Source organism: Crocuta crocuta, unplaced genomic scaffold, assembly GCF_008692635.1.
Source record: "Crocuta crocuta isolate KB4526 unplaced genomic scaffold, BGI_CrCroc_1.0 scaffold153, whole genome shotgun sequence".
In the NCBI taxonomy this organism is placed as follows: domain Eukaryota; kingdom Metazoa; phylum Chordata; class Mammalia; order Carnivora; family Hyaenidae; genus Crocuta; species Crocuta crocuta.
The window spans coordinates 815,671-843,032 of record NW_027529525.1 but is presented as its reverse complement, the minus strand read 5'-3'; the positions used below and the strand labels follow the sequence as shown (position 1 = coordinate 843,032).

Genomic DNA, 27,362 nt, shown 5'->3' with positions numbered 1-27,362 from the left:
TAAATAAAAATAGAAAATACTAGAATATGGAATAATTGCTTTCTAATATAATTAAGATACTTTTGGCTATAGATGACCACAGTAAATTACAGACTTTAAAAATACTTTGTAAGATTCTGTTTGAATACCATGCTCTTCCATTTTTATGTGGAAATCTATTCATATGCTAACTGTGGCTAACTTGCAGAAGCATACTAATCATTTTCAGTCAATGATTTACAGCTTTGGGTCAAGTAAATTCTCTTTGGTATCAAAATTTATTTTTATTAATAAAACTGTCAGAGAGATTACACAGGAAAAATGGGATTTAATGAATTCAAAGAACTTTGGGCAGCTCTTAATGCCTGGAAGCAAAACTTCATGACTATTGATCAAGACCAAAGTGGCACAGTAGAACATCATGAATTGAATGAAGCCATTGCTGCTCTGGGTAAGAGTATTAACATTCTTTAGAATCTATCCAGATCATTGTTCTTTGATGAAATGAATCTTAACTGTTTCGATTTGTTAAGTAATAAAGTAATATATTATTTCACCAGCTATTGCCCAGTTTGATTTGAAGATTGTAGATGAGTTCTGACTGAAGACTTTTAACAAAACCGTTTTATCTGTGATTTTTTTCAAAAGATGATCTTTTATTATTCTGGTTGACAAAATAATTTCTGAATTTCCTCTGTTGGGTATATTAAAATGTATTCCTCTAATTGTTGGTAATCACTGTTTATGTTGTGTTCTTTTGTAATTTGTTGAGATCTTTAAGATTTATTTATCTATTTTTGCTAGGTTTTTTTGAGGTATAATTAATGTGCAGTGTTATTTAATTTCAGGGAGACAACATTTCTGTTCTTTGCATATCAAGTGTTCAACAAATCTATACATTACTCAGTGCTCACCACAAGTGTATTCACCGTCTGTCACCATACAATGTATATTATGATCTTATTGACTGTATTCCCTATGCTGTATTTTTCCGGGTTACTTAATTATTTTGTTTTAATTTTTTTAAATGTTTATTTAAAACATTAAATAAGAGAGAGAGAGCAAAAGCTAGCAGGGCAGGGGAAGAGAAAGAAGGAGACACAGAATCCAAAGCAAGCTCCAGGTTCTGAGCTGTCATCACAGAACCCAACACGGGGCTCAAACTTGTGAACCACGAGATCATGACCTTAGCCAAAGTTGGATGCTTAACTGACTGAGCCACCAAGGTGCTCCTTTTTAAATGTTTATTTTTGAGAGAGACAGAGCACAAGCAGGGGAAGGACAGAGAGAGAGGGAAACACAGAATCTGAAGCAGGCTCCAGGTTCTGACCTGTCAGCACAGAGCCTGATGCAGGGCTTGAACTCATAAACTGTGAGATCATGATCTGAGCCAAAGTTGGACTCCTGACTGACCCAGCCATCCAGACGCCCCTGAGGTGACCTAATTATTTTGCAACTGGACGTTTATACCTCTTATTCTTCCCTCTGGTAACCACCAGTTTGTTCTCTATATTTAAAGGTCTTTTTTGTTTGTCCTTTTTTTCTTTCTTTTGTTTTTAAAATTCCATATATTTGTGAAATCATATGGTATTTGTCTTTCTCTGACTTATCTCACTTAACATAGTGTCCTCTAGGTCCATCCATGTTGCATTGCAAATGGTAAGATCTCATTCTTTTTTATGGCTGAGTAATATTTCATTGTACATATGCACTACATCTTTTTTATCCATTTATTGGTTGTAAATAATGCTGAAATAAATACAGGGCTGCATATATCTTTTTGAATTAGTGTCTTTCTTTGGAAATATCTGCTAGTGGAATTACTGAATTATATGGTATTTCTATTTTTAATTTTTACTTTATTTATTTTGAGAGAGAGAGAGAGAGAGAGAAGGGGAGGGGCAGAGAGTGAGGGAGCGAAAGAGAATTCCAAGCAGCCTTTCCCCTGTTGGGGTAAGCCCATGGTCTACAAACCTACGTACCATGAGGTTATGACCTGAGCCGAAACTAAGAGTTTGAAGTTTAACCATCCTACCCACCCAGGTGCTTCCCTCTTTTTCTGATTTTTTGAGGATCCTCGATACTGTTTGCTGCAATGCTTACACCATTAACATTCCTACCAACAGTCAGAAAGGTACCTTCTCTACGTTTTCGCCAATACTTGTTATTCCTTGTCTTTTTGATTCTAGTCATTCTGATAGATGTATCATGATATTCCATTGTGGTTTTGATTTGCATTTCCCTGATGTTTCAGACTGTTGAGCATTTTTTTCATGTGTCTGTTGGCCATCTGTTTGTGTTCTTTGGGAAAATGTCTCTTTGGGTCTTCTGCATATATTTAATTAGATTATTTGGGTTTTTATTAGTGTTGAGTTGTATAAGTTCTTTATATATGTAATATTAACACTTAGGATACGTCGTTTGCAAATATCTTCTCCCATTCAGTAGGTTGCCTTTTCATTTTGTTCATGGTTTCCTTCACTGTGTGAAAGCTTTTTATTTTGGTATAGTCTGGGTAGTTTATTTTTGCTTTCGTTTCCCTTGCCTCAGGAGACCTAGCTAGAAAAGTATTGCTTCAGCCAATGTTAAATTACTGCCTGTGTTTTCCTCTAGGAGTTTTATGGTTTCAGTTCTTGCATTTAGTCCTTTAATCCATTTTGAGTTTGTGTATGTTGTAAGAAAATGGTCCAGTTTCATTCTTTTACATGTAGCTGTACCATTGTCCCAGCACCACATGTTGGAGACTCTTTTCCCCATTGTATATTCTTGCCTCCTTTGTTATAGACTAATTAATTTATTTCTGAGCTCTCTGTTCTGTTCTTTTCATCTATATGTCTGCTCTTGTGCCAGTACCACACTGTTTTGATCACTGCAGATCTATAGTTTATCTTGAAATCTGAAATTGTGATACCTCCCCCTTTGTTCTTCTTTCTCAGGATTACTTTGGCTGTTTTGGGTCTTTTTAAGTTCCATACGAATTTTAATATAATTTGTTCTAGTTCTGTTATAAAATGCCATTGGTATTTTATAGGGGCTGCATTGAATCTGTAGATTACTTTGACTAATAGGGACATTTCAACAATATTGGTTTTTCCAAGCCCTGAGCATGGAATAACTTTCATTTGTGGGAAGATCTCTAACTTGATAGCAAAGGCTTATCTCTATATATTACTGGTTTCCATATTATACTCTAGCTTTTCAGCAGTGGAAACCATGTTTTCTAAATTTTCCTTCATTTGCTTATGTTGTAGGTATTCACAGTATACACTAAAATACCTCAGAATGAAAGTCTGTGTTTTACAGTATTTTAAAAGAATGTAACTTTATTTATTTATTTTAATGTTTTATTTATTTCTGAGAGAGAGAGAGAGAGAGACAGAGTGAGCACGGTAGGGTCAGAGAGAGAGGGAGATACAGAATCTGAAACAGGCTCCAGGCTCTGAGCTAGCTGTCAGCACAGAGCCCTACATGGGGCTGGAACCCATGAACCACGAGATCATGACCTGAGCCGAACTCAGATGCTTAACCAATTGAGTCACCCAGGTGCCCAAGAATGTAACTTTATTTTTATTCTATCTTTGGTAAGCTGAGGCTTTCAATCTACCTTCTTTCAAAAGTGGTAATATAAAATGGGATTTAACCTGTTTTTACGGTTCATGCAGTTTTAAGTAGTTTTCCTAATTTTGTTTACCCTGGTGATTTTTTTTACACTCATTTCTAAACAAAATACATTTGTAAGAAAAATTAATGTTTTGAAATTTAGAATCTGAACCTAGTGCAAATTATCTGTAATTCCAATTTAAAGAAGGTAAAGCTAGTGATTTGCTTTATTTTTAAGTAGACATTTTAATTTAATAGATGGTCATTTTGGGGACAGTTCTGGACACATCACGTATGGTTCATTTAGAGCAGTAATACCTAATGGGTTAAGCTTGATCCTTAATTTAACATAATGTTGAAAAGTTACTGTAACCTTATGCAAAAAAGAAAAGTGCTGAAGAGTTCACATAGGCATTTGAGTGCCGCAAAGAAGTATTGTGGATTATTCAAATTTAAGATCTTGAGATACATGTTAAAATATTCAAATTATTTTGCTGAGAATGCTATGGGAAATCATAAGAATTTTATCATTACTACATTCAGATCATACTTCTCTACTAAGAAGCTTAAAATACGTTTGCATAGGGGCACCTGGGTGGCTCAGTCAGTTAAGCATACAACTTCAGCTCAGGTCATGATCTCGTGGTTCGTGGGTTCAAGCCCTGCATCGGTTTCTGTGTTGGGAACTCAGAGCCTGGAGCCTGTTTCAGTTCCTGTGTCTCCCTCTCTCTCTGCTCCTCCCCTGCTCATATTCTGTCTCTCTCTGTCTCAAAAATAAATAAACTATAAAAAAAAAATTTAAAAATAAATTTGCATATAATTGCATTAGTTTGAATATTTTACTTATATTAATTTATACCTTTTATTTATTTATTTTTAGCAAGTTCCCTGGATTACATTTTATTGTAGCTACACATAGAATTTTCTCTACATTTATTATTGTTTATCTCTTTGAATAGATTAGTGTCTTTTGTCCAAATCTACTAATCTAGTAATATATAAAGACAATAATTCTAGGTCAGCATCCTTCACAATAAAGTATGCACATATTGGAAAGTTGCTAAAAATAGATCTTAAAAGTTCTCATAATAAGGAAATTGTTTATATAGGATGACAGATATTAACTAAACCTATTATAGTGATCATTTTGCAGTATATGCAACTATGAAATCATTATATTATACATCTGAAACTAACATAATTATACATGCCAGTTATTCCTCAATGAAAAAGAAAAAAAGGAGATAAAGAATTTGAATGATAGCAAAAATCACTAATAATCTTTCCTTGATATTATTTAAATAACTGTGAAATTACAGAATTGAAACATTAGAGCATTAAAATTTACAAAATATTCTAGACATTATTTAAAAATAAAAATATATTCTAAAAACAGAAAACGGTAATTATGTTTTTTCTTAGCTATGACTTCATTACAGAGCTAGAACTTAGATATATATATGTACCACTTAACCATTAGTGATAAAGCCTTTGATAAAATTCAATATGGATGTGTTTTCTTTTTAGTATATATTTTTATGAAATGAATTTTGGAATTTTACTTTATGATTGTTTTTAAAGAAAATGCAATGCTGTGATGTTCTTAGGGTGTTTGGTTTTAAAAGTTTTAATGTATTAACTCTTTTTTCTAGGTTACAGGTTGAGCCCTCAGACATTAACTGCTATTGTTAAACGGTACAGCAAGAAAGGCAGAATCTTCTTTGATGATTACGTGGCTTGCTGTGTGAAGCTTCGAGCGCTGACAGGTATTAATCATTTAAAAATTGGCACAGCGTTATGTAGCTATTTTTCTTGTTCTTTTTTTTTTAATTTATTTTTTTAATGTTTTATTTTATTTCTGAGAGAGAGAGAAAGACCGCATGAGCAGGGGAGGGTCAGAGAGAGGGAGACACAGAATCAGAAGCAGGCTCCAGACTCTGAGCTGGAAGTCAGTATAGAGCCTGACGTGGGGCTTGAACCCACAAACTGTGAGATCATGACCTGAACCGAAGTCAGACACTTAACTGACTGAGCCACCCAGGCGCCCCTGTTCTTTTTCTTTTTGAAAGTTATTGATTTTTTTAAGTTTATTTATTTTGAGAGTGACAGAGACAGCATGAGGGGGAGAGGAGCCGAGAATCCCAGCTGGGCTCCACACTGTCAGCATGGGGACTAGTGTGGGACTTGAACTCATGAAACCATGAGATTATGACCTGAGCAGAAACCAAGAGTGAGACACTTAACTGACCGAGCCACCCAGGTGCCCTGGTAGCTATTTCTTTGAAAAAGATCTCTCATTTTCTTCAACGAGTTTATAAGATTATGTATTTTTCGCCTTTATTCACTGTTTAATGAGTTTTAAGGCTTTAAAACTTTAGCAATATTGTGAACAAAAAATTTAAAAAAAAATTTAGCACTATGAATACTGAAAAATTATTGTAGCTCAGTTTTGGAAAGTTTTCATGTCTCAGTTGCCTTGGATATGAAATCACTTGATTTAATTCACTATGAAGAGAAAGAGGGAAGATGGCAGTGGAGTAGGAGGACCCTAGGCTCATCTTGTCCCATAAACACATCTAGATAGCTATCTAATCATCCTAAATGTCCCATAAACCAACCTAAGGATTGACAGAAGAAACTCTACAACTAAAGGGAGAGAAGAGGCCACATGGAAGAAGGTAGGATGAGTGGAGACATGATTTAGGGTAGAAATGGGTCATGGGTGCTGCAGGCAAGAGGAAGCTATAGTGACGGACAAGGGCTGGAGAGAGAGGAACAAATGGGAACACACAAGGAGAACGTTTCCCCAGAGCATTGGCTTGGAAAATGAGAGAGGCTGAATTTCATGATTTCTTGCAACTAGCAGGGCTTGAAGCTTGGACTTTTAAAGGTCAGCAGGCTTGGCTAGGATAGAGTCCAGAGGGCACTGTACTTTCGGAGAGAAGGCAGGCAAACAACCTGAGGGCAGACAGCATGGAAGCGAAGATTTGAAGAATACTTGGTGCACACAGTGGGGAGAATATTCTTTCTTCTTGCACATCTCTGAGAGGCAGAATTCATGGGGACACCTTTCCAGGAACAAAGGAGCCAACCTGTGTCATTTCCCTCCCCTACCCTTTAGCATGAACACACAGCCACATATGGGAAGTGGCATAGCACGTACGTGGGCTGCCTGATTTGCTTATACCAAACTTCATACCCCTGTACTCTAGCAGGACTGACTTCTCAGTCAGGCGTGCCTCAATCTCAGAATGGCAGGCTCCTCCCCAGAAGACCAGCACAAGCTCCTTGCCTCCACCACATTTCCTGACCAAAGAGTTCTGTACGGCCTCACTTCTGGTCTCATGTAACAAGCAGAAGAGAGCACATCTCATTAAAACTTGCCACATTCTGGCTGACGACTGAACATTGCCCATAGCAGGTAAGTAAAGCCTCTACAGATGACTGAACAGAAGGATAGAGCAGCCAAAACAAGAGCAGAACTCACACAGCACACACCAGAGACACTCCCTGAAGCACCAGGCCCTGGACATTACTGACCTCTTCTTCATAAAGCTGTTACTCTCAGGAGCAGGAGACATAACTGGCCTTTGTAACACACAGACAAGGCAGAGACTTAGACAAAATGTCAAGATGGAGGAATTTATCCCGAATGAAAAAAACAAGATAAGGTCACAGCCAGAGATCTAACCAAAACAAATGTAAGTAACATGCCTAATGGAGAATTTAAAGCAACAATTATAAGGTTACTCACTGGGATTGAGAAAAGAATAGAAGACATCAGGGTGACCCTTACCACAGAGATAAAAGAGTTGAAAAAAGAATCAGAGATGAAAAATGTAAAAAATGAGATTGGAAACAGGCTTGACACAGTGAACAGTAGGCTGGAAGAAGCAGAGGAATAAATTAGCTATATTGAAAGCAAAATAGAAAATGAAGATGAACAAAAGAGACAAAGAATTATAGAACATAAGAATAGACTTATGGAACACAGTGACTTCATTAGGCATAATAACATTCATATTATAAAAGTCCTAGAAGAAGAAGAGAGAGAAAAGAGGGCAGAAAATTTATTTAAAAAAAAAAGAGCTGAAAACTTCCCTAATCTGGGGAAGGAACCAGACATCCAGATCTAGGAGGCACAGAGAACTCCCATCAAAATCAATCAAAGCAAGCCAACACCAAACCTACTGTAATAATGTTTATAAAATAAAATGATAAAAAATCTTAAAAGCAGCAAGGCAAAAGAAGTCCTTAACTTATAAGGGACATTATAAGGGACAGCCCATAAGGCTAGTTGGAGATTACTCAACAGAAACTTGGCAAGCCAGAAAGAAATGGCATGCTGTATTCAAAGTGCTGACTGGGAAAAATCTGCAGCTAAGAATACTTTATCCAGCAAGGTTATCATTCAGAATAGGAGAGTTTTCTAGACAAGTAAAAATGAAAGGAGTTAGTGACCACTAAACCAGCTCTGCAAGAATATTAAAGGAGACTCTGGGTGCAACAGAGAGACCAGAAGTGACAAAGACAAGAAAGGATGACAGAAAATCTCCAGAAACCGTGACAAAACCGGATAATAAAATGGCACAGAATAACATTTATCAAGAACTGTTTTGAATGCAAATGGACTGAACACTCCAGTCCAAAGACATAGGTTGTCCAAATGGATTAAAAAATAAGACTCATCTGTACACTGCTTACAAAAGACCCATTTTAGACCTAAGGACACCTGCAGAATGAAAGTGAGGGGATGGAGAAAAATTTATCAAGCAAATGGAAACAGCCCAAGTATCTATCTACTAATGAATGGATAAAGAAGAGGCGGTATGTATACACAGTGGAATATTACTCAGCTATCAAAAGGAATGAAATCTTGTCACTTGCAACAACATGGATGGAGCTAGAGAGTTTCAAGCTAAGTGAAATAAGTCCGTCAGAGACAGACATACCATATGGTTTCACTTATATGTGGAATTTAAGAAACACATGTGCAAAGGGAGAAAAGAGGCAAACTAAGAAACAAAGCTATAGAGAGAACAAACTCATGGTCAACAGAGGGGTGGTGGTTGGGAGGATGGGCTAAATAGGTGATGGGATTACGGAGTGCACTTGAGATGAGCGCCTGGTGTTGTATGGAAGTGTTGAAACACTGTATTGAACACCTGAAATTAATATTCCACTGTGTTAACCAAATGTAATTTCAATAAAAACTTTAAAAACCATTTTTAATTTTTTTTAAATTTTTATTTATTTTGAGAGAGAGAGAGGGCACACAAGCAGGGGAGGGCCAGAGAGAGAGAGCGAGGGAGAGAATCTCAGTCTCTGCTCTGTCAGAACAGAGCCTGACACGGGGCTCAAACAAACCACAAGATCTTGATCTGAGCCAAAGTCAGACACTTAACTGACCCTGCCACCCAGGCACCCCTATAAAACCTTTTTTTTGGTTTTAATTGAGAATAAAATTAGTCATTTTTTAGTACCTAGGGACACTAAGAATTTGCAACTGTATATTTTAAATTGTAATAATTTTTTTTTGTTTTTGTAAAGATTTCTTTAAGAGAAGAGACCACTTGCAACAAGGGATTGTGAATTTTGTATATGATGATGTAAGTATTCTGGTATTTACATTGTCCCCTAGATGTGTTCATAGTTGTCAAAAAATTGAAGTGATCTCTGGTACCAATACTGGGAATAATATATTTTATAGACCATATTCTTTTTCTGAATTTATCAGCTAAGTGCAAATAAAAGATTAAATGTTTGTATAAATATCAGATTGACATTATATTAAGCCTAAAGGTACTTCTAATTTTATGACATGTTCTTGGCAGTTTACTTTCAAATCACTTTTAAGGGCAAAACTACCATTTTTATAAACAGTAGTTTACTTTTGGTAATCTTCGAGACAGAGGAAATTTTTATCTATGATAGATTTTGAAGCTGCTCATTTCTGTTTCAAATGATTGCAATTAACCTAATTCCATGGTGTTGTTTTTTTAATTGAAACTATAGGAAAAATTTTATTTCACGTGTATTTCAACGCATCAGGGTCTTTGTTTTGTTCTTGTTATGAGGAAGTTGTAGAGGCAACATTTTCCTACTCATACATACTGGTTTAAATTACAAGGCTTGGAAACTTTAAAAATTTCCCCTCTTGTGAAAATGTTTTCATGGAGTGTAATTAATCAAAAACAGAAAAGCATTTTTTTGTTACCAGCTGATGATTTTGCTTATGTGTTAGTTTTTGCAGGGTACAATGGCAATTTGAATGTCTAGAATTCGAAAGCTGAAGAATACTGTGATTTTTTTTACTTGGAAGAAATGAACTGGACTACTTTGAATTTAACGCTTTTTGGGCTTTTCCATTTTTCTGCCTTGGTCTAAATCTGTTCCCTTTCTATGTGTTTTTACCTTAGTGCATAATTCAGAGCAATACAAAAGTGTTTTTGTTTTTGGAATATTATTGCTTTTTGAAAAGCTATCACTTAACAGATATCTGTATAGTATCATAAGACGTTGGTATATGATGAATTGATGTAAATACCTTTTAGCCTTAATTTTTAACATTGTAAGCCCAGAAGAATGTATTTACAAGATAGATTATATAAGCCAAATAATGAAAGCCTAGATAAAGCTAATGTATACTTACCTGAAGGTTACAAATTATACTTTATTTTATTATTTTATTATTTTATTTTTTGTGGTTGTTAGTTTGGAAGGTGAACTAGAAGGAGAAGTCTGGATTTTGTGCCATATTTGTAGAAGGGTTTCTGTATTCCTTCATTGCATCATTTAATAACGGAAACTCACTGGTCTTTGCCTGTGAAGAGGAAAATTGTAGTTCCTAAAATTTTATATTGCATCACCTTAGGTAGACTGCAAATTAATCTACAGAGAAATAAGGCTACAAGAGGCATTTTTTCCTTTATTTTCAATGTATATTTTTCTTCGATATACTTTACTGTCTTCTGTGGAAAAAAGTTCTTCACAAAACATACCTTTTGTTTCTGCACTTTTTTTCATTAGAGACGACCTACAGGGCTTAAAATGGCATCTTCCTTATAAATCTAGACTTTCTGGAGGAGACATATTTGTAATGAAATGTCAACATTTCAGTGTATTCTGTTAAACTAAATGGTTCCATATATAATGCCAACTGTTTACAAAGTTAAAAAAAATCAGGTAATCTACTGATTTGTTTAACTGTCCAGGAACTGTAAGTTTGCCTTCCTTGACAACATTTGCTGCAGGGTTTGGCATTGCTAAACCAGAGAGTCGTTGAGCGCGGGTGTGTAACTTGGTGGGTACTGACCAAAGCAGGCACCACAGCCTGTTTCTGAGTGGCATCCTCTTGGAAAATGCTAAGTGGTCCTCACATCCTTAGTATTTAAGATCCCTAGTATAAGCTGTTGTAGTTAGTCCAGCCCCTTTCCTTGCAAGCACTCTTAAGTCTTTCTTCATGAAGATTTAAAAAAGCATGTTTTTCTTACACCTTAACTGAATGTCTTCCAGCTTAAAGTGTGCATACGCATTGACATAATTTTAGTATGACTGGTGACCAAATTAACTATGAATTTTATACAATTCTGGATTTCTTAAACGATGGAGTAGCATCTTGGAAAAAAACGTTTCGTAAAGTTACAGAATTTTAAATGCACATTTACTTTCAACAGTCCTAAAAAGGAAGTATCGAATAGTCATTTTGACGTTATAATTTTATATAATTAGCTGTCAGATTCATTTGGTCAGCAGTATAAACGTGTGAATAAATAATCCATATACTTTTGTCCTCTGGCTGCTAATTTTTCTTCCATGAACATGTATTTGATAATGTGATAATGTGATAATGTTAACTGAGCCATAAAATAAAACACAGTATTCTAATTAGAAGTGTTGTAGGAAAAAACTAGTGTAAACACACTCTTAGATCATTCATATTGAATAAGGGTGATAATATGACTCAGCAGCCTGGGATCTTAACATCTAGCTTACAGGTAATCCAGCTGCTGTACCAGTCTGAGGTCAGTTATAATTTTTCTTACTTGTAGACTAATGGTTGAGGCTAAAAGCTTTAAAAATGACATGATACTATTCATCTAAGTTGCTGCCAAATGACACTTTGTATTCAAACTCTCCATATGATTCTCTGACTCATCCTCTTCCAAAGGTGTTCCTATGAATTTTGGTCATAGTCAGTCTGTGAAGGAGTTCCAGTGACCAAACATATTTGGGAAATTCTCACCCTTTTCAGGGAGCTTGATAAAGCCTGAGGTACATAAAATCCTGGTTACTTCTGTTTGACTTCATTTGTTCCAGATATTTTTGATCACAGAACTCCTTTCTCTAGCAGAATTAATTTTCTATACCAGTCCAACTTAATTGTCAGACAGTTCTTTTGCACTGTCCATTAACTAGATAATCTTATAAAACATTAGGCACAGAGAATATTTTACACGGATTTTTTATATCCAAATGCAAAACTCACTTTTTGATGCTCTAAAGCTAATTGATGTAAACAGACATCCATGACTAAGGTCAAAATTAAATAGTCCTATGAGGAACAAAGCCGGGAATATGAATACAGTCTGGTAGTTTGCACTGGTTAACTCACACCCAGTTTTCTTGTAAAGAGTAAATTATTGAATAATGTACACTCTTAACATCTAAGTACTTTTATTTATACAGTAAACATGTTTCCATGTCATTTTGAGAATTTTTTAATAAACATTCAAATAGCTTGCTGTAAAGTTTTGTATCATACAAAATCTGTTAACATATATGAGATGCTTCAGTTCAAATAACAGTGCAGGAATTCACCTACGCCTAAAAAACTGCCAAATGGTTCAGTGTCAGGTATTGCACTTCTATTTTGAGTGGCAGTTTACACCTTTTAAATTATACCAAGGGGAAATCAGTACTATTGAAATCTTAATTTGGTCCACTTTAAATGTAATTTCAAGGACTGTGCTCATTTGATCTATTTAAGCATGCATTCACAAACAAAAAGTAATTTAAAAGTGTCAAATGATATATTTATTTCCAGAAAAGGTATTCACCCTGGAAGAAACTAGAATTTATTAATGAAGTTCAAAGTCTGTGCAGTTTAAAAAATGACAAAAAATCAATTTGTAATTCTTTCTTTAAGGAAAATATACAAATCAAGTTCATTTGTACTCGTACGGCATTACTAAACTGGACAAACTAAATAAATACGATTTGTCAGAAATGTGCTTTTCTTTTGTCCTTTTGACAGACAAACTCATAGATGATATGTTTTCTCGAATTTGTAGCAGTTTTCTGGGAAATTAATAGGAATAAGTTAGTGAACATCTGGTAATTATATCTAGTGAATAAAAATCCAAGACTTATTTCAGGTTAGCATTTTTCCTTTTCTCTTAAACTTTAAAATGCAACCATGGGTATTTTATTACTTTGAAACTTGTATTAAAAAAAAAACACCTCTTTTTGATCTTATAAGCACTTTGAAGTAAATGTACAATGCTAAGATATCATCTAAGAGAATGTCTAGACTTTATAATACAATTAGATGACACAAATTAAAAACAAATATTTAAAACTTCTGTTATAGTGATGAATGCAGAGAAGATTTTAAGCAAATACTGTTTAGGTACTTTGTAGTATAGAATAAGGTTATAACATCATATATGCCCATATATTAAGTTAAATATTTCCTGTAATTTAGAATACTGAGCACAGAGCTACTTTCCAGCGAAACATTAGGACACTTATTAAAAATTTCTATCTGGCTTACTATCAGCTCATTATTTGGATGCTGGGAAATCTGTGCTTTTGTTTCTTGCCATGTCTTTTTCTGCTTCTTTTAAAAACTTAGTTTACTGGCATCAAAGAAGAGAGCCTGATAGTGCTTCGCATTCCTTTTACCCAGGCAGCTTGGCTATGTTCAGCTTTGTGTATTATTGTGTGAGCATTCAAAACTTCAGGTGTGCTTCTGTAAATCTGAATGTAGAGTAAGTAGACATTGGCAGCACTCTCAGATTACTATGATGCACCAGACAGGGGGTGAGGAGGGTCCTTGCCTATGTGCTACTTACATTTCCAGCTGTGCCCCTTCCACAACATCAGAGATGGTGGCGATTTGGAAAGCTTACAGGAAATGAGAATTTGGGCTACATCATTTAATAGCTATATTCAGAGACAAATATGCCAGGAATTAGTACCTTCTCCGGATACACTGGATGGGGGCGGGGAGGTGGGGTGGGCTGTATCCCAACCTTTTCCCTTAAGCATGAAAATATAAATAGGTACTTTACAGATACATGCAGTCATTTGCATTTTAGCTGGCTGTATTTAATCACATTTATATTGCTATGATTACTGAAATTTCAAAAGATAACCTGACCAGGTATGAATGTTCCAGAAACATACTAAATAAAGATCCATATTCTTTTGAAAATTATAGGCCATATCAGAACATTTTCAGATTACCCAAAGTCTTGGATGCGTATTTAATTTCCCAAAGCTATCTAAATGGATCACCCCCAGAGCTCTCTGATGGCAAGAGATTTTAAGTTTTTAAATAATTAGCTTATTCATACTTTGATTCTCATTTTCTAATCAGCCTCACTTAAAGATACCGATATGTTGCTTTCTGCTAATCTATATTCAATTTGGTTTTTCATTTATTAAATAGTGAAGTGTTCTCTTGGCTTCTTAAGCCAAAAAAATGAATGGTGGAGAGTCTAAACCACGAAACAGAGTAAATAATCCTTCGCTTAGAAAATGCCACATTATGACCAACTAATTTGACTGAAAAGATTTCTCTGAAGATAGATTCTTTTTCTTAAATAACAGATGAACGGTCCTAAGGGAGGAATTAGGATATATGAAACATAGGCAAATGAAAATAATGTTACCTGGATATTCTCATTCTTGATGAAAGTAAATGAATCATCCATTCATTATACAAAAATTTGTGTCCCATGTAATTTGAAGCCTGCTTAGTTATCAGAAATTGTAAGTAATGAAACAGTAAATGTTTTAGTAAATTACCGCTGTGTTCTTCACAGTTAATAATAAGTGAAATGTTTTTATGTTTCTTTAATTTCAGATGTAATGCTTTTACCACTCAGTCCAGTTTACTGGTGTCCCAGTGAACTCCGTAAAACTGTAGTAGCACTGTTGCAATTATGTGACTTCATGAAATACATCAGCACCACCATGCCTATATCTAGCACTATATCTAGTAAAATGTTGGAAATAGTTGGCTTCTCTAATAAAAGCTAGCTAATGAGATTTACTTTCTTTTTCCCCAAAATAATTTCTTTTACAAATTCTTGAATTTTCATGTATAAATAGATCAGAAATTATATGCTTCGTTCTTAAATTATGTATATATACTATATTTTCAATACAACTTGTACACTTTTAGCTACCAAAAATCTGCAACCATTTTTACATGAAATTTACATTTTCCTTATTTACAGTTATTTGTAGATTATTGCAAAACTAGTTGTGCAAGTAGATTACACTGTCAATACCACATACCGATCTTTGAAGAAAATATTTGCTAAAAAATAAATATTTCTGCACAGAGTATTTCAAAAGCATCATGATTTCATGCTACATTATGTGCATAAAGACTAGGAAAAAGTATGTGTTTTGGTAGATTGTTTCATTACATTTAAAGCATTCCAAGGTACTTACTACTTAACCAATGTGAGTGAACTTCTTTATATCAGATGACTGACATTTTCAAATGATTACATACATTATTTTTTGAAATGTATTATTTAACTGGCAGACATTCTGATAATATAGTTTTCTATCAAAATCATAGAAAGCAAATTTCAGCTGAAAAGAGTAATGTGTCTAATTAAAATCAATAGGTGCCCAGGAGGTGAAAACTAGGAATTTCTTGGTGTTTTTATATTTTTAGTATTTGGAAAAAGGGTGCCATATAATTTCAATGTTATTATAACATTGAATCATCTGAAGAGACTGTGGAGGAGGTAAATATGAGATGCCAATCCTTAAATTTTACTCCTAAATAAATGAGGATGCTGAAATGGTATGGAATTTTCTTATGCTCAAAATACTTAATAGAATGTCAGCACAAAAAGTATATGATTTAAGTGCTAACAGGTGTGATTATGATACATACCAGGGAAAGTACCAAAAATGAAGGTTAAATAAACATAGAGTGCTTTAAAACCATAGTTGTACCAAATTATTTTGTATCTCTCAAAGTATAAATTAATTAATGAAAGTCCCAAGTGTCATGATTTCATGACGACAAGTTAGGAATTCAACTAACCTTTGACATTAGCTTTTCAAGAATAATCATGTTAATTTTGCCACTTCTCACAATAAAAATATTTTATTGGGAGCATTTCCCTAATACTTGCTACTCATTTAAAAGTTTGATTATGATTGCTAAAACAGTGAAATCGGTCAGTTGATCGTATGGTTCTGTGTTCTTAACATTGCATTCCTACAGATGTTTTATCCTATTCATAGTGATAATGTAATAGTTTTAAAAAACTTCTTGTTAGTTATTTCTCTCAACCTCCGCTTAATAGTTTATATAAATAAGCCTTGTGATAATTTCTTTTCATGCTGTCAATTATTAATAATTCATGTCTTCTGTGAATTTTCTTTTCTGTATTGTATACTCTTAGAGCAAAGTGTATTTGTACTACAGAACATGTAATTAATTATTCCAAGGTTGGGCACGGATCAGTCACAATAGCTAATACTTGACAAAGCATTTTAAAACATCCTTTTAGTTTTTAAAATATTAACATCACTTTGTTGTAAGTTAAGTGGAATGCAGAGACAGCAGCCTTGAATGAGATCACTTAAGAAGTGAGGGTAGAGGGGAAGCTATCGCATACCTAGAAAACAATCACAATGCAAATATATAATTCTGTGGATGTTGGACAGAGATAATTTTTGACAAATACGGGGATGCTATAGCAGGGGATAGCTTCCCTAAAACTGGTGGACTTCTATTCTGAGTAAATGGATCTTTGAGAGCCATGTGAGAATCACTGGATAGATTTTTGTCAGAGTGGGAATACTGTCAGTGTTGGGTAGGGGGAAGGCCCATGGAAGGTTTTCAGAAGACCTAGGTTGTCCTACAGCACTGCCACCATAATGACACAGTATTTGTGATGATGCACGAGTCAATATAAGGAGCTTATAGTTACACAGTGCTTTGTGGTTTACAAAGCACTTCCATATGCATCCTTCAGAGGCTCCCTAACACTCCTCAAGATATTTAAGATACTGACTTTATAATGTTGGCTACTGGGGCTCACTGAGGGTTTGTCTGAAAAGTGGAGACAGTAGGATTTTCATTCAGGTTTACTGAGTCTCCTGCCTTTTCTAGCATTCCACACTAGACTTGGGCAGTCTGTCTGTATCTGTGCCTGGTGGTGAGGGCCTAGGTGCCTGCAAAGAACCACTACAAATATAAATTCTACTTTCTGAAAAAATAGAAAGTGTATTTTCTTTCAAAACTGTATTTGCAAAATGCAGTTTCAAATATCCACCTGGGGACTATATCGTGGATCTAAAGAGGGGCTTCCCCAGTGAGCCAGTCTTTACAGACCACTTTTTAGGAGTGACCTACCTGGGCACTGATTCAGAGAAGACAGGTTTGTAACAATGACATTCATACTCTTGCTATCATTATAAATAGTAAGTATTCTTTAAAACTAAAAACCTGATAGTGCAAAATTCAATTAGAGAAAACAATAGGTACCCTTGGGTTTTCTGGATCAAAACTGTCAGTCTTGTTAATGACTTTAGCTGGAGGCACAGCACATTACAGAAAAGCTTTATTGTGGAAAATTATTTGTTTTCCTGATTGTTTTTAATATCATGGTCCTGGATGAGAATCAAAGAATCTAGCATTTGAGGGGTACCTACTGTGTGCCAGGCACTTTACTATATGCTATCTCATTTCTTCCTCAAGCTTCGTTGAGGCAGGTGCCATTATCTCATCTTTACAAATTGAGGAAAATGACTCAGGCTAATTAAATTGGTGAGGGTCACACAGCTATTCATGAGAGAACTCCTCCTGAGACCATGTTGGTCTGACTGCAGAGCCCATGCTCTACGTCAGTGATTCTCGAAGTTCTTGTATTTATCGAGATCATAAAGAAGAGGGCTTGTTAAAAGACGACTGCTGGGTTCCGCCTCCAGAGTTTCTGAGTCCGTAGGTCTGGGTGGAGCCTAAGAATATCCATTTCTAACAGGATCCTTAGGTGTTTTACTACTGCTAATTCTATGCTTACACATGAGGACATCATCATCTTGTTTTCCAAGTGCCTCTGAACTTATATGATAGACACATTTATCTATCATGCAAAAATAGGATTAGAAATGTATCAAGATCTGAATTTTTTTGTAATTTATAAAAATTTTGAATGTAGTAAAGAATCTACTCAGATACAGTGATCTGCTTTTGGTTTAAACCAGGGATAAGCAACTTAAAGACTACTATGTTCTAAATTAGTGTTGCGATTCATTCTTAACAACTAGATCTCCCACATTCCTTTTTTTTTTTTTAAATCATGAAAAGCCTTCAAAGGAAAGGTTTTCCTGTTAGAGTGATTGTTTTAGGTATGCCGATGAGGTAATAAATTTTATCCTTTGGTAATATATGAGGGGTTTTTAAATAATATCTGGTTAAGGATGTTGTCCTTTTAGGCATTTTTGGAACTGGTAAAGTTAAATCTCCAAAGGGACCTATACTCAACAGTCAAATGCACATATTCAGTCTCACACCAAATGCCGCTAGGCCCTGATGTGGTTTCCATATCTTCCGACTGGAAGAGTGGGAAAATTCATCTCTGATGACCAATCCACTACCATGGACTTAAGAAAAGGTGGCTGTCTCACATTTGCCCCTGTCTGGTGAAGCAATGATTTTTAATTTAAAAATCCTGCAAGAACATTGCTTCAACATTTTTCATTTCCTAGTTTTCCTTATCAGCTAATTAGAATATGGGACTCCGCTCTAAGGTAAAATGATACTTCCAGCCCTCTGCCCAGCAGTTAATAACAGCCAGAAAACATCTCACTCAGATAAACTTCAGATTTTAGATGGAATTTTATTTAGGCCTGGGAACCAGGTCACATGATTTTTAGGTGGAAAGCCTAAGGAGTTCTATTAGTGCTTCGAATTACCTAGAAGGAGAGCAATGCTCTACTCCCATGACTGGCTGGGGCAGTCTACCCTGCCTCTCAGCAGGATCCCCACACGGAGGGGTCAGACTGTTGGCCACAGCAAACATGACCGGTGATTTTAGGCACTGGATCTTTGGCTGGAATAAGGATGGATTTTGTAAATTAAGATAATTGCTTTGGTCATCTCTAAGTAATTTTAACTACAGAGTCTCTGACATCCTGTCTCACTAACCACCTTTAAATTGTTCAGGCTCTGGTTAAGCTAATATCCTATAAGAGGGGACCTTCTTAACCCTGTCCAATTGTCTGAGACTTAGATTTTAATATCAAGCAATTCTTTTATGTCAAGGAATTAAGAGGAAGATCATTTGTCTTATGCTAGGATTGAAACACTGGATGCTTGTAGACTCTCCTCCATCTTTCCATTCTTCCATGCACAGTTTTTATTTATTTTTTTCATACTCAGTTTTTATAAAGAAGTATATAGAGGCTTTATGGGGAAGGCTGGATTTTATGCATGTCCCACCAAATGTTGCAGCGGAAGCATCCACTAATCAATCAGATCTAAATTCCTTACCTGCCAAAGCCTCACTCCCTATAAATGACAGTCTCTGGTGAATTCATTCTGAATTTCCCTGGAGTTTAGGCTGGCAATGTGTTGCAGCTGCAAAAATGTGCCTAAATATGTGTATAAAATCCTTAAATAGTCCTCCAAATCAAAGTTAGCCATTTCCCTCCCCCAGCTAGGCACCCATAAATGTTTTTGGATGTAGGAAGGAAAACATGACTTAGTCCCTAAGTTTGTATCTGCATCACACCAAGCGGTTTGGGAAGCTGGTTAAACTTGTTCTGTTTTTTATTGAATTGACTAGTCATTTTGCCATATATGCTTGACCTCTTATTTTTTCTTTTTTCAAATATTTTTCAGGGCTAAGAGTATGTTCATGCCTACAGACTGCCTCCCACACATGTGACCATTAAAAATATATAAAGGGCAACTTAAGGTCACTTTAATCACACTTTAAATAGTGCAATAGCTTTGTAAATTTAAAGGAATTGCTTGGATTTGAAACCAATCATGTCAAAGGTAAAAGTAAGTCAATAGATCACATTTCTATCTTGGAGAGATGGAAACAAATCCATTTAATAATGTGCACAGATATAATATTTCTTTAAAAATATATCTGAGTGTAAGAACTATTCAAGAATGAAGAAACTTGCAAAAAAATTTCAAGCTTTTGTTCAGAAGGAAAGGGTATAATAGATCAGGCCATAATAAGTTTAAAATTATACTCAAAGGAATTGAAAAATAAAATTTAACTAATAAGGGACAAATCAGAATCTTAACTTGCAGTATTCTCTGTCTCCTGATTTTATGAGAAGCATACCGTTCTCCCTCCAAAAAAGTCTAACAGTTGAAGATACTAAAATATATTCCGTTGTATGTTCTGATATTCTGGGGTCCAAATTCAGCCCAATCCATACAGAATACATTTTCATTTAATCTTTGATTAGCATATGTGTTTGAGTCACTGAACAAAACAAATTTTACTGCTGGTGTGTTCATATCCTTTACAGGCAGGTACAAGTACATTGTTTTTCCACAGCTGGTATTAAATCGAAAACCATGGAACAAAATATTCTTAAATGGGAGCTAGTTTTGCCATACAAATCCACGGAGTTGCACATTTTTAAAAAAGAACTATGTGTGTCCACTCTTTCGATCCAATTCAGGATTGCCCTAATATATGAATCAGGAAAGCTGTGGATATTCGTTTGTGTCAGTCACACCTTGTCAGTTCTTGAGAAGACTCCCTTCCCCCTCCTCAAAAAAAACCAAAAAAAAACAAAACCTTGTTTCTACTTGTTTCTAAATATTCAAGGAAATGTGCCAGTGAGAGATATTTTAGGTAGTTTGTAAATGCACTTAGAGACAGAATTTTAAGTAGAAAGTCCTTTTTGTCCTCATTAAAGCTGGCCTATATTCATGTATTTGGAGATGACACCCAACATGGTCAAAGATTTAGAACTCTAAAACTATTTTTTTTCAGTGTGGTGAAATGAATGTAATTAATGATAAACCTCTCAGAACAGAAGGGTATCTGTTCTCAGAGTGACTCAAGTTCCCTTTCTACCCCTGGAACTTCCATGAGTTTAGGATCATCTGATTTGCTTCCATGAACAATGTTATCCCTTGGTTTCTCACTTGCTTGGAAGGCATTTTCATAACAAAGTACTGGTTTAGTAAAAGTAGTAAGTAGGAGTCTCCATGCAAGAGAAATTGGAGTTTCCTAACATGCACATGATTTAAAAAAAATAAAAATAAAATAAGATGCCTTGAGATGCTGGCAGTTTTAACATTTGGAACAAAAGAGTTCATATATATATTTACATCCTAATTGCTCAATTTTACCTTACAAGCTTCAATTTAGGAAAATATACAGTACTTTTGCATATAATGGTACTTTGTGAGACCCTGAGTCAAGTAGAGAGGATTTAAATACAAAAAAAGAAAACAGCCATTAAAAGCACTTACATTGTATGTGGAGTAAATAGTACAAAATGATTATTTCCCTGGAAGACCAGGATCAGAAACATGCCTATGAAGACCCAAGATTCCTACAGTGCTTAGGGATGAATCTGTCAAAGAAGGATGCCTAATTGGATGAAGGTAAGTTTTTCTTTGCCGCGGGTGAAGCTCTAAAGAGAGATCACTGTCTTGTTTTAAAAGTGAAGTCAAGTTGTCTTCTGAAGCTGTGTTCAGATGCACCCCACTTGAGAGGGATTCTTTGGATTTAAGTTTAGATTTTTCAAGGTCTAGAAATTCAGGACACTGAGAGAAAGACAAGAAAATATGTTTTTTTTTTTTTATCATTCATTTGGACAGACTTCTAAAATTACACTCACGAAATCTAAGTACATTTTATTTCCCCATTAATCTATATTTGATTAGTGGTACTAACCAAACTTTCCCTCCCAAAGATGGATCAAAGCATTGGAGGTTGGGCATTAGTTTATCCTAAACAACCATTGTAAGAACTTTAATTTTGCACTGAAGCCAGATCAGATTCCTACAGATAGACAGATACCTACATACATACATAGATACATACATACATACATACACACACACACACACAATTTAATATTGTGTTTTATCCAGATGAGTTTTAATTCAAAATTCAAGGTAAAACCAGGATCCAAAATGTGGGTCATTTGGTTGATTAGACTGTGTAAGGAGGAGAGAAACAAAACAAAGCAAAACAAAAACGAAGGAAAATCACCCATCCTTGGTTAGAAAATATTACTTAAATCCACTGAAAACAAAGAACAAAGTACACGATTTGGCAAGATATGAGACATTCAGAACTAGCTAAGGATAAATAAATTTCTACTTTCATATTTCAGAAAGATTTCATTGTTTTCCTTCTGCACATCATTCCCTGTTATTAACATAGTTTCATTTCCTGTAACATTTTGCACTAAATTTCCAAACTTCTAAAAAAGTTTTACAAGACTGTTCTGTAAATCTGCTCTTGGGCCCACCTTCCTTCTGGTCACTTTGGCTATTGGGCTTAAGTAATTAAGAATAATTTCCCAAGCAGAATTCTAAGGGAGTTATACCTTTCATATTAACATAAGTCAAAAGGCCTTAGAGGTCTTCAGGGGCATCTGGGTGGCTCAGTCGGTTAAGCATCCAACTCTTGCTGGCAACTCTGGTCATGATCTCACAGTTTGTGAGATCACACCCTGAGTGGGGCTCTTTGCTGACAGTGGGGAGCCTGCTTGGGATTCTCGCGCGCGCGCGTGCTCTCTCGCTCTTGCTCTCGCTCTCTGCCCTTCCCTCTCTCTCCCTCTCAAAATAAATAAACATTTTTTATTTTTATTTTAAAAAAGACCTTAGACGTCTTCAAAGGCAAGATATAGGACACTTTCACATTACTCCTCTTACTATCATGGAGATGAGAAAAGTTTATAGAGATCTCTGGCGATGAGGCACAAATGAGATTACTAGTGTGATCTCACTGGAACCTCAGATCCTCTTTGGACAGCTCTTTCTCCTCCCCTTCCTTCCTTCCGTCCTTCCCAAGAGTGTCTCTTGTCACCACAGTAAATTACAGACCATTCTTTGAAGTGCTTTTGGGACCCAGGGCTACAGCTTTCAAATCTCTACCATCTATAAACTTGAGCAGATTGAATCTCGAAAAGAACTTTTCTTAGGAAAAAAAATTGCTAGGGTTTTAAAATCATTGAGGTCCACTGTTCTCAAACTTGAAATGAACATAACAATTAGCAGGGAGCTGGTTTAAATTCAAGTTCCAGGGGCTAGGCCCAGAAATTTAATGGAACAAAAACAGATGGGGATGAGACCCTTATTTTCCCATAGCACCTCTGACTCACATGCTTCCCAGAAACACACCTAGCGAGATACTTTTTGTACAGCATCGGTACTTACTTGTGAGGAAGGACTGAAACTTCGGTCAGTCTTGATGGATGCAGCTGGATGGCTGGTTCTCATCAGGCGGATGACCGGTCTCTGATACTCGGCTCCGGCAGTTACCATACTGTAGGCGGGCGGAACCACCGTGGTTTGTTTCTGCAGCAACTGTAAGATGGTCTGGATGTCAGCGGTCATTTGGGATTCAAGTCTGCAGGACAGACACAAGGGGGGGAAGACAGTCCTAAAAGAGTCCAGGATTGCCAAGCATTTGAAAAAATTTCAGCACCACCAACAAACAGAATAATGGCCCTGCTTTAAACAAGAAGGACAGGAGAGGGAGCATGGAGATTTTCTCCTGGCTGATGCTCACTTTCTGTGTTCCACTAGTTCTGATAAACACCCTTGCTATCCTGCTTCTTTAATAAGATCTTCATGGAAAAGCAGTTGAATTGAAAGAGACTACATTTTTACCAACCTTTATTGATTTCAAATGTAAAACATATCGAGAATCTATTTTTAATGAAAATTTTCTTTGCTTTTTTTTTAAAATCAGGCTTTGCTCAGTTTCTTGAGAACTATTGTTTACTCTTTAAATATGGATTTGACAGCACATTTCTTTCATAGCTGCAACAATCGTGTAATTTCTTATGTGTTTCAAGTTTACCTTTATTTTGCTTCTCTCCTATTCACAGTATTGCATGTTATTCATTGCATTTTTAAAAAAACATTTTTTTTTAGTTTATTTTTGAGAGAGAGACAGACAGACAGAAAGAAAAAAGTGTGAGTAAGCAAGGGGCAGAGAGAAAGGGAGACATAGAATCCAAAGCAGGCTCCAGGCTTCAAGCTGTCAGCACAGAGCCCTATGTGGGGCTCAAACTCCTGGACTGTGAGATCATGACCTGAGCTGAAGTCCGACACTTAATCAACCAAGCTACCAGACACTCCCATTGTATTCTTTATTGTTAAATTGTTGTTAGATGCTAAATTCCTTTCCCATCTACAATTCCAGGACTTTGGCATTTAAGAAACAGACCAAATGTACAAGTTCACTTGCTTCTATGACCCATCTGGATTGCAAGATGCCACTGTGATGTTTTTTTTTCCCCAAAGCTCACAAGGATCCAACTGGCCTGTTAATTTCATTCTCATTTTAAATTAAAATTCAAAGGAAAATAGCAAAATACAATAGGACTAATTTCCTTTTTTTGCATGTGTTAACAGCACTTTAAAAAAGGAAAGTTTGTGGGCATAAGAACAGAAAATTTGGACCGCATGCTTCTTTAGAAAACTTTAACTCTTATTTGTGCTATTTTGTCTCTGAATGAAAGATGCAAAGAGATGGTAAATCTTAAATTTTAAAATCATAGAACTAATTTTGCCCAATTATATATATGCTGTATTTTGACATTTGAAGTGGAGAGACCTTAGCCTCTGGTTTAAGAAAATGTTATTTTTTTTCTTTTTACTTCTTAATCCTGCCACTATAGATCTTCCTTCAGAGAATCATAATAACATCATTCTTACAAGTTTTCTATACTTGGTATACTTAGCTGTATAGCTTCCTGTGTTCCAAACCAAAAGCTATAAATTATACATGATTGTAGCTCACAAATGTCAAAACCACACACTGAAATGAGGAAAAAAATGAGTTATGGACCAGTTTATTTATCTACTTGTTACCTATGGGTCTGATCTATTTCTTTATGGTGCCAACTAACTGGAGCAGACTCATTATTTTGTTGTCCTAGATCAATTTTCCCTTTCATTTCTCAAGCTGCGGTTCAAATTTTATCCGCACCCAAAACTCCTTCCTTATTTGACTCATTCAGAATTCATTTCTTCCTCCTCTGCACCCCCAAAGAAAATTCTACATTCAGACTTCATCATAAATATTTCTGTGCAGACGTATCCCATCATTAATAGCCTTTAACATTTAGTGAGTAGCTTACACAGTATTTATTCCACTGACTTTAAACGGACTTGGAGGTGGGGGTGGAATAAAACTTTCAACAAATGGGATTCAAAATGCAATAGAGAATAAAAAATGATAATGTTTTTGAGGTTCCCATGAAACCTTTATCAAACAGCAATGGTCTCTGAGAAACGTGGTCTTAATATCATTCTATCTGAATAGTCTCCATGAGGGAGAAATCTGTTGGAAGGTGGGGCTTCAATAATGGCAAGGTGCTACTGTAAGTGGGACTCGTGCGTGTAAGAGCTCCCTGTGCATCCGAAGTAGCAGGTGCAGGGTGAGAACTGAGACTGTGTGGATCACTTCTGTCAACATGACTTTGTTGTTTGTTCTGAGAAAACTTGCCTGGAAAAAATAAGACTGAATATAAATAAAAAACGTCACTTCTTCAGGAAATTTCTATACACCAACTCACTGGAGACAACCGTCTGCTCATCTAAACAAATGACTTGCTTATCAAACAGATTTAATTTGTTTGCATTTGCTTGAAGATCTTCACCTCACTGTGTCCCTCAGTCCTGAACTATAACAGCATGAACTTAGCCCAATTCCAATTAGTTCCCAACCTCGAAGGGCCCAGATTCCAAAGTCCTATAAATATCCTGCTTCTTACTTCCCCTTCAGAGATTAGATTCTGTCAAGATAGCAGTCTCTCTTCCTGCAGTAATTTTGAATACTTAGTTTTGTTTTATTATCTGGTTATCTGATATTTTGAGTAGTTCAGTGCAATGGCTCAAATGTTTATATACCCAAAATTCATATGTTAAAATCTTAACCCCCAACGTGATGGTATTAGGAGGTAGGGTATTTGGGAGGTGATTAGGTCATAAGGATGGCACTCTCATGAGTGGGATTAGTGTCCTTATAAAAGAGACTCCAGAGAGCTTCTGTCCTTCTACCTTTCACCATAAGAGCACACCCTGAGAAGACAGTCATCTATGAATCAGAAAACCAGCCTCACCAGACACCGAATCTGCTGGTACTTTGATCTTGGACTTCCCAGTCTCCTGTACTGTGAGAAATAAATCTCTGTTGTTTATAAACCACCCAGTCTATAACCCAGTTTTAAAACTTTTTTTCTTTGTCAATGAAGGATACCAAAACATGCCATTGTGGCATATTGATTATGTGAGTGGTAGGCACATGAGAAACATCAAATGCAGACAGAGGCTTTCTCTCAACTTCCCTCATCTTCCTGAAAGCAGAGCCTCCAAAAGGAACTCACTTGTGATAAATTTCCTCCCCTGGTGTTTCGTCAGCAAGAGAACATTGGCTCTTGTCACAAGAGAGGAGACTGGAAGTTGACACCACCCTCAGACAAATTTTGTCACAAACTATCATATCTTCTACCTCTTCTAAGTATCCGTTTTCCTTTCCTAAAAATCATTTACTCTCCTCTAAGAGGCCTACATCCCCCTACCCTTTCCTTTATCAAGATGGTGTGTAATCCTGGACTCTAAGCAACCTTGGGGAGTTACTCATTTTCCTCTGTATATCTCCCATGTATATATGAGGAAATGTGTTCCATAAACTTATTTGTTTTCTCTTGTTAATCTGTCTTTAATCACAGGGGTCTCAGCCAAGAACTTCAAAGGGTAGAGGGAAAAATATTTTTTTCTTCTCCTACATCAACATAGCTATTCAGCCGTGTAAAGTAAATGCATTCATTTACTTATTTAAAGATCCTCAATACACCAGGCACGGTGTTGGGCAGGAAGATGGGGGGAGAACTTGATGATGATATATGTAGAATCTGACCTATGGTGCTGAAAGGAGCTGACCACATAGCAAGGAAAAAAGAAGGAAATGCATCAATAAGTGTAACACTAGGTGAAGCACAGGCTCTATGCCATATAACGGCACACACGTAAATTGCTCTGGATGATCTGTAAGACATGAAATCATTATTCAAAGCTTTTACATGCTCTAGGGCCTCCCTACCTGTAGCGTGGTCAAAGCTGGGAGCTTGTTAGAATGGAATTCTAGACCTATGGGACTTAGAATCTGCATCTTAACAAGATCCCCAGGCAATTCCAATTCACCTTAAAGTCTGAGAAGCCCTGTTTTAGGGTCAAATGCTCTTGCCCTAAATATGTATATCTGTAGATATAATATATAAATATGTAAGAATCCTTCTGGTGTAAACCTTTAACCCTACATATAGCTTAATGGTCATTAAAGCAGAAAAGG

At 35.9% G+C, this 27,362-nt stretch overlaps 2 protein-coding genes across 12 annotated transcripts in view; one reads left to right on the top strand and one right to left on the bottom strand.

Moving 5' to 3' along the window:
• The window catches only part of GCA (grancalcin), a 42,383-nt gene extending 29,575 nt beyond the window's left edge, over positions 1-12,808 (top strand). For 9 of the 11 annotated variants that reach the window (XM_077760984.1, XM_077760982.1, XM_077760981.1 and 6 more), the window contains 3 exons: positions 283-430; positions 5,232-5,345; positions 6,792-9,098. In XM_077760984.1, coding sequence (XP_077617110.1) covers positions 283-430; positions 5,232-5,345; positions 6,792-6,889 — 360 coding nt within the window. In that variant the 3' untranslated portion in view covers positions 6,890-9,098. Of the gene's footprint in view, positions 1-282; positions 431-5,231; positions 5,346-6,791; positions 9,099-9,129; positions 9,189-9,823 lie in introns of those variants that run through there. The other 2 variants (XM_077760985.1, XM_077760987.1) reach the window with 1 other exon arrangement.
• Positions 12,809-21,325: 8,517 nt separating this feature from the next.
• Positions 21,326-27,362, bottom strand: part of KCNH7 (potassium voltage-gated channel subfamily H member 7) — a 479,156-nt gene continuing 473,119 nt past the window's right edge. The window contains exons 15-16 of the mRNA XM_077760989.1: positions 23,216-23,408; positions 21,326-21,592 (exon numbers count right to left, since the gene is read on the bottom strand). Of these exons, the coding sequence (XP_077617115.1) occupies positions 21,326-21,592; positions 23,216-23,408 (460 nt within the window). The remainder of the gene's footprint in view (positions 21,593-23,215; positions 23,409-27,362) is intronic.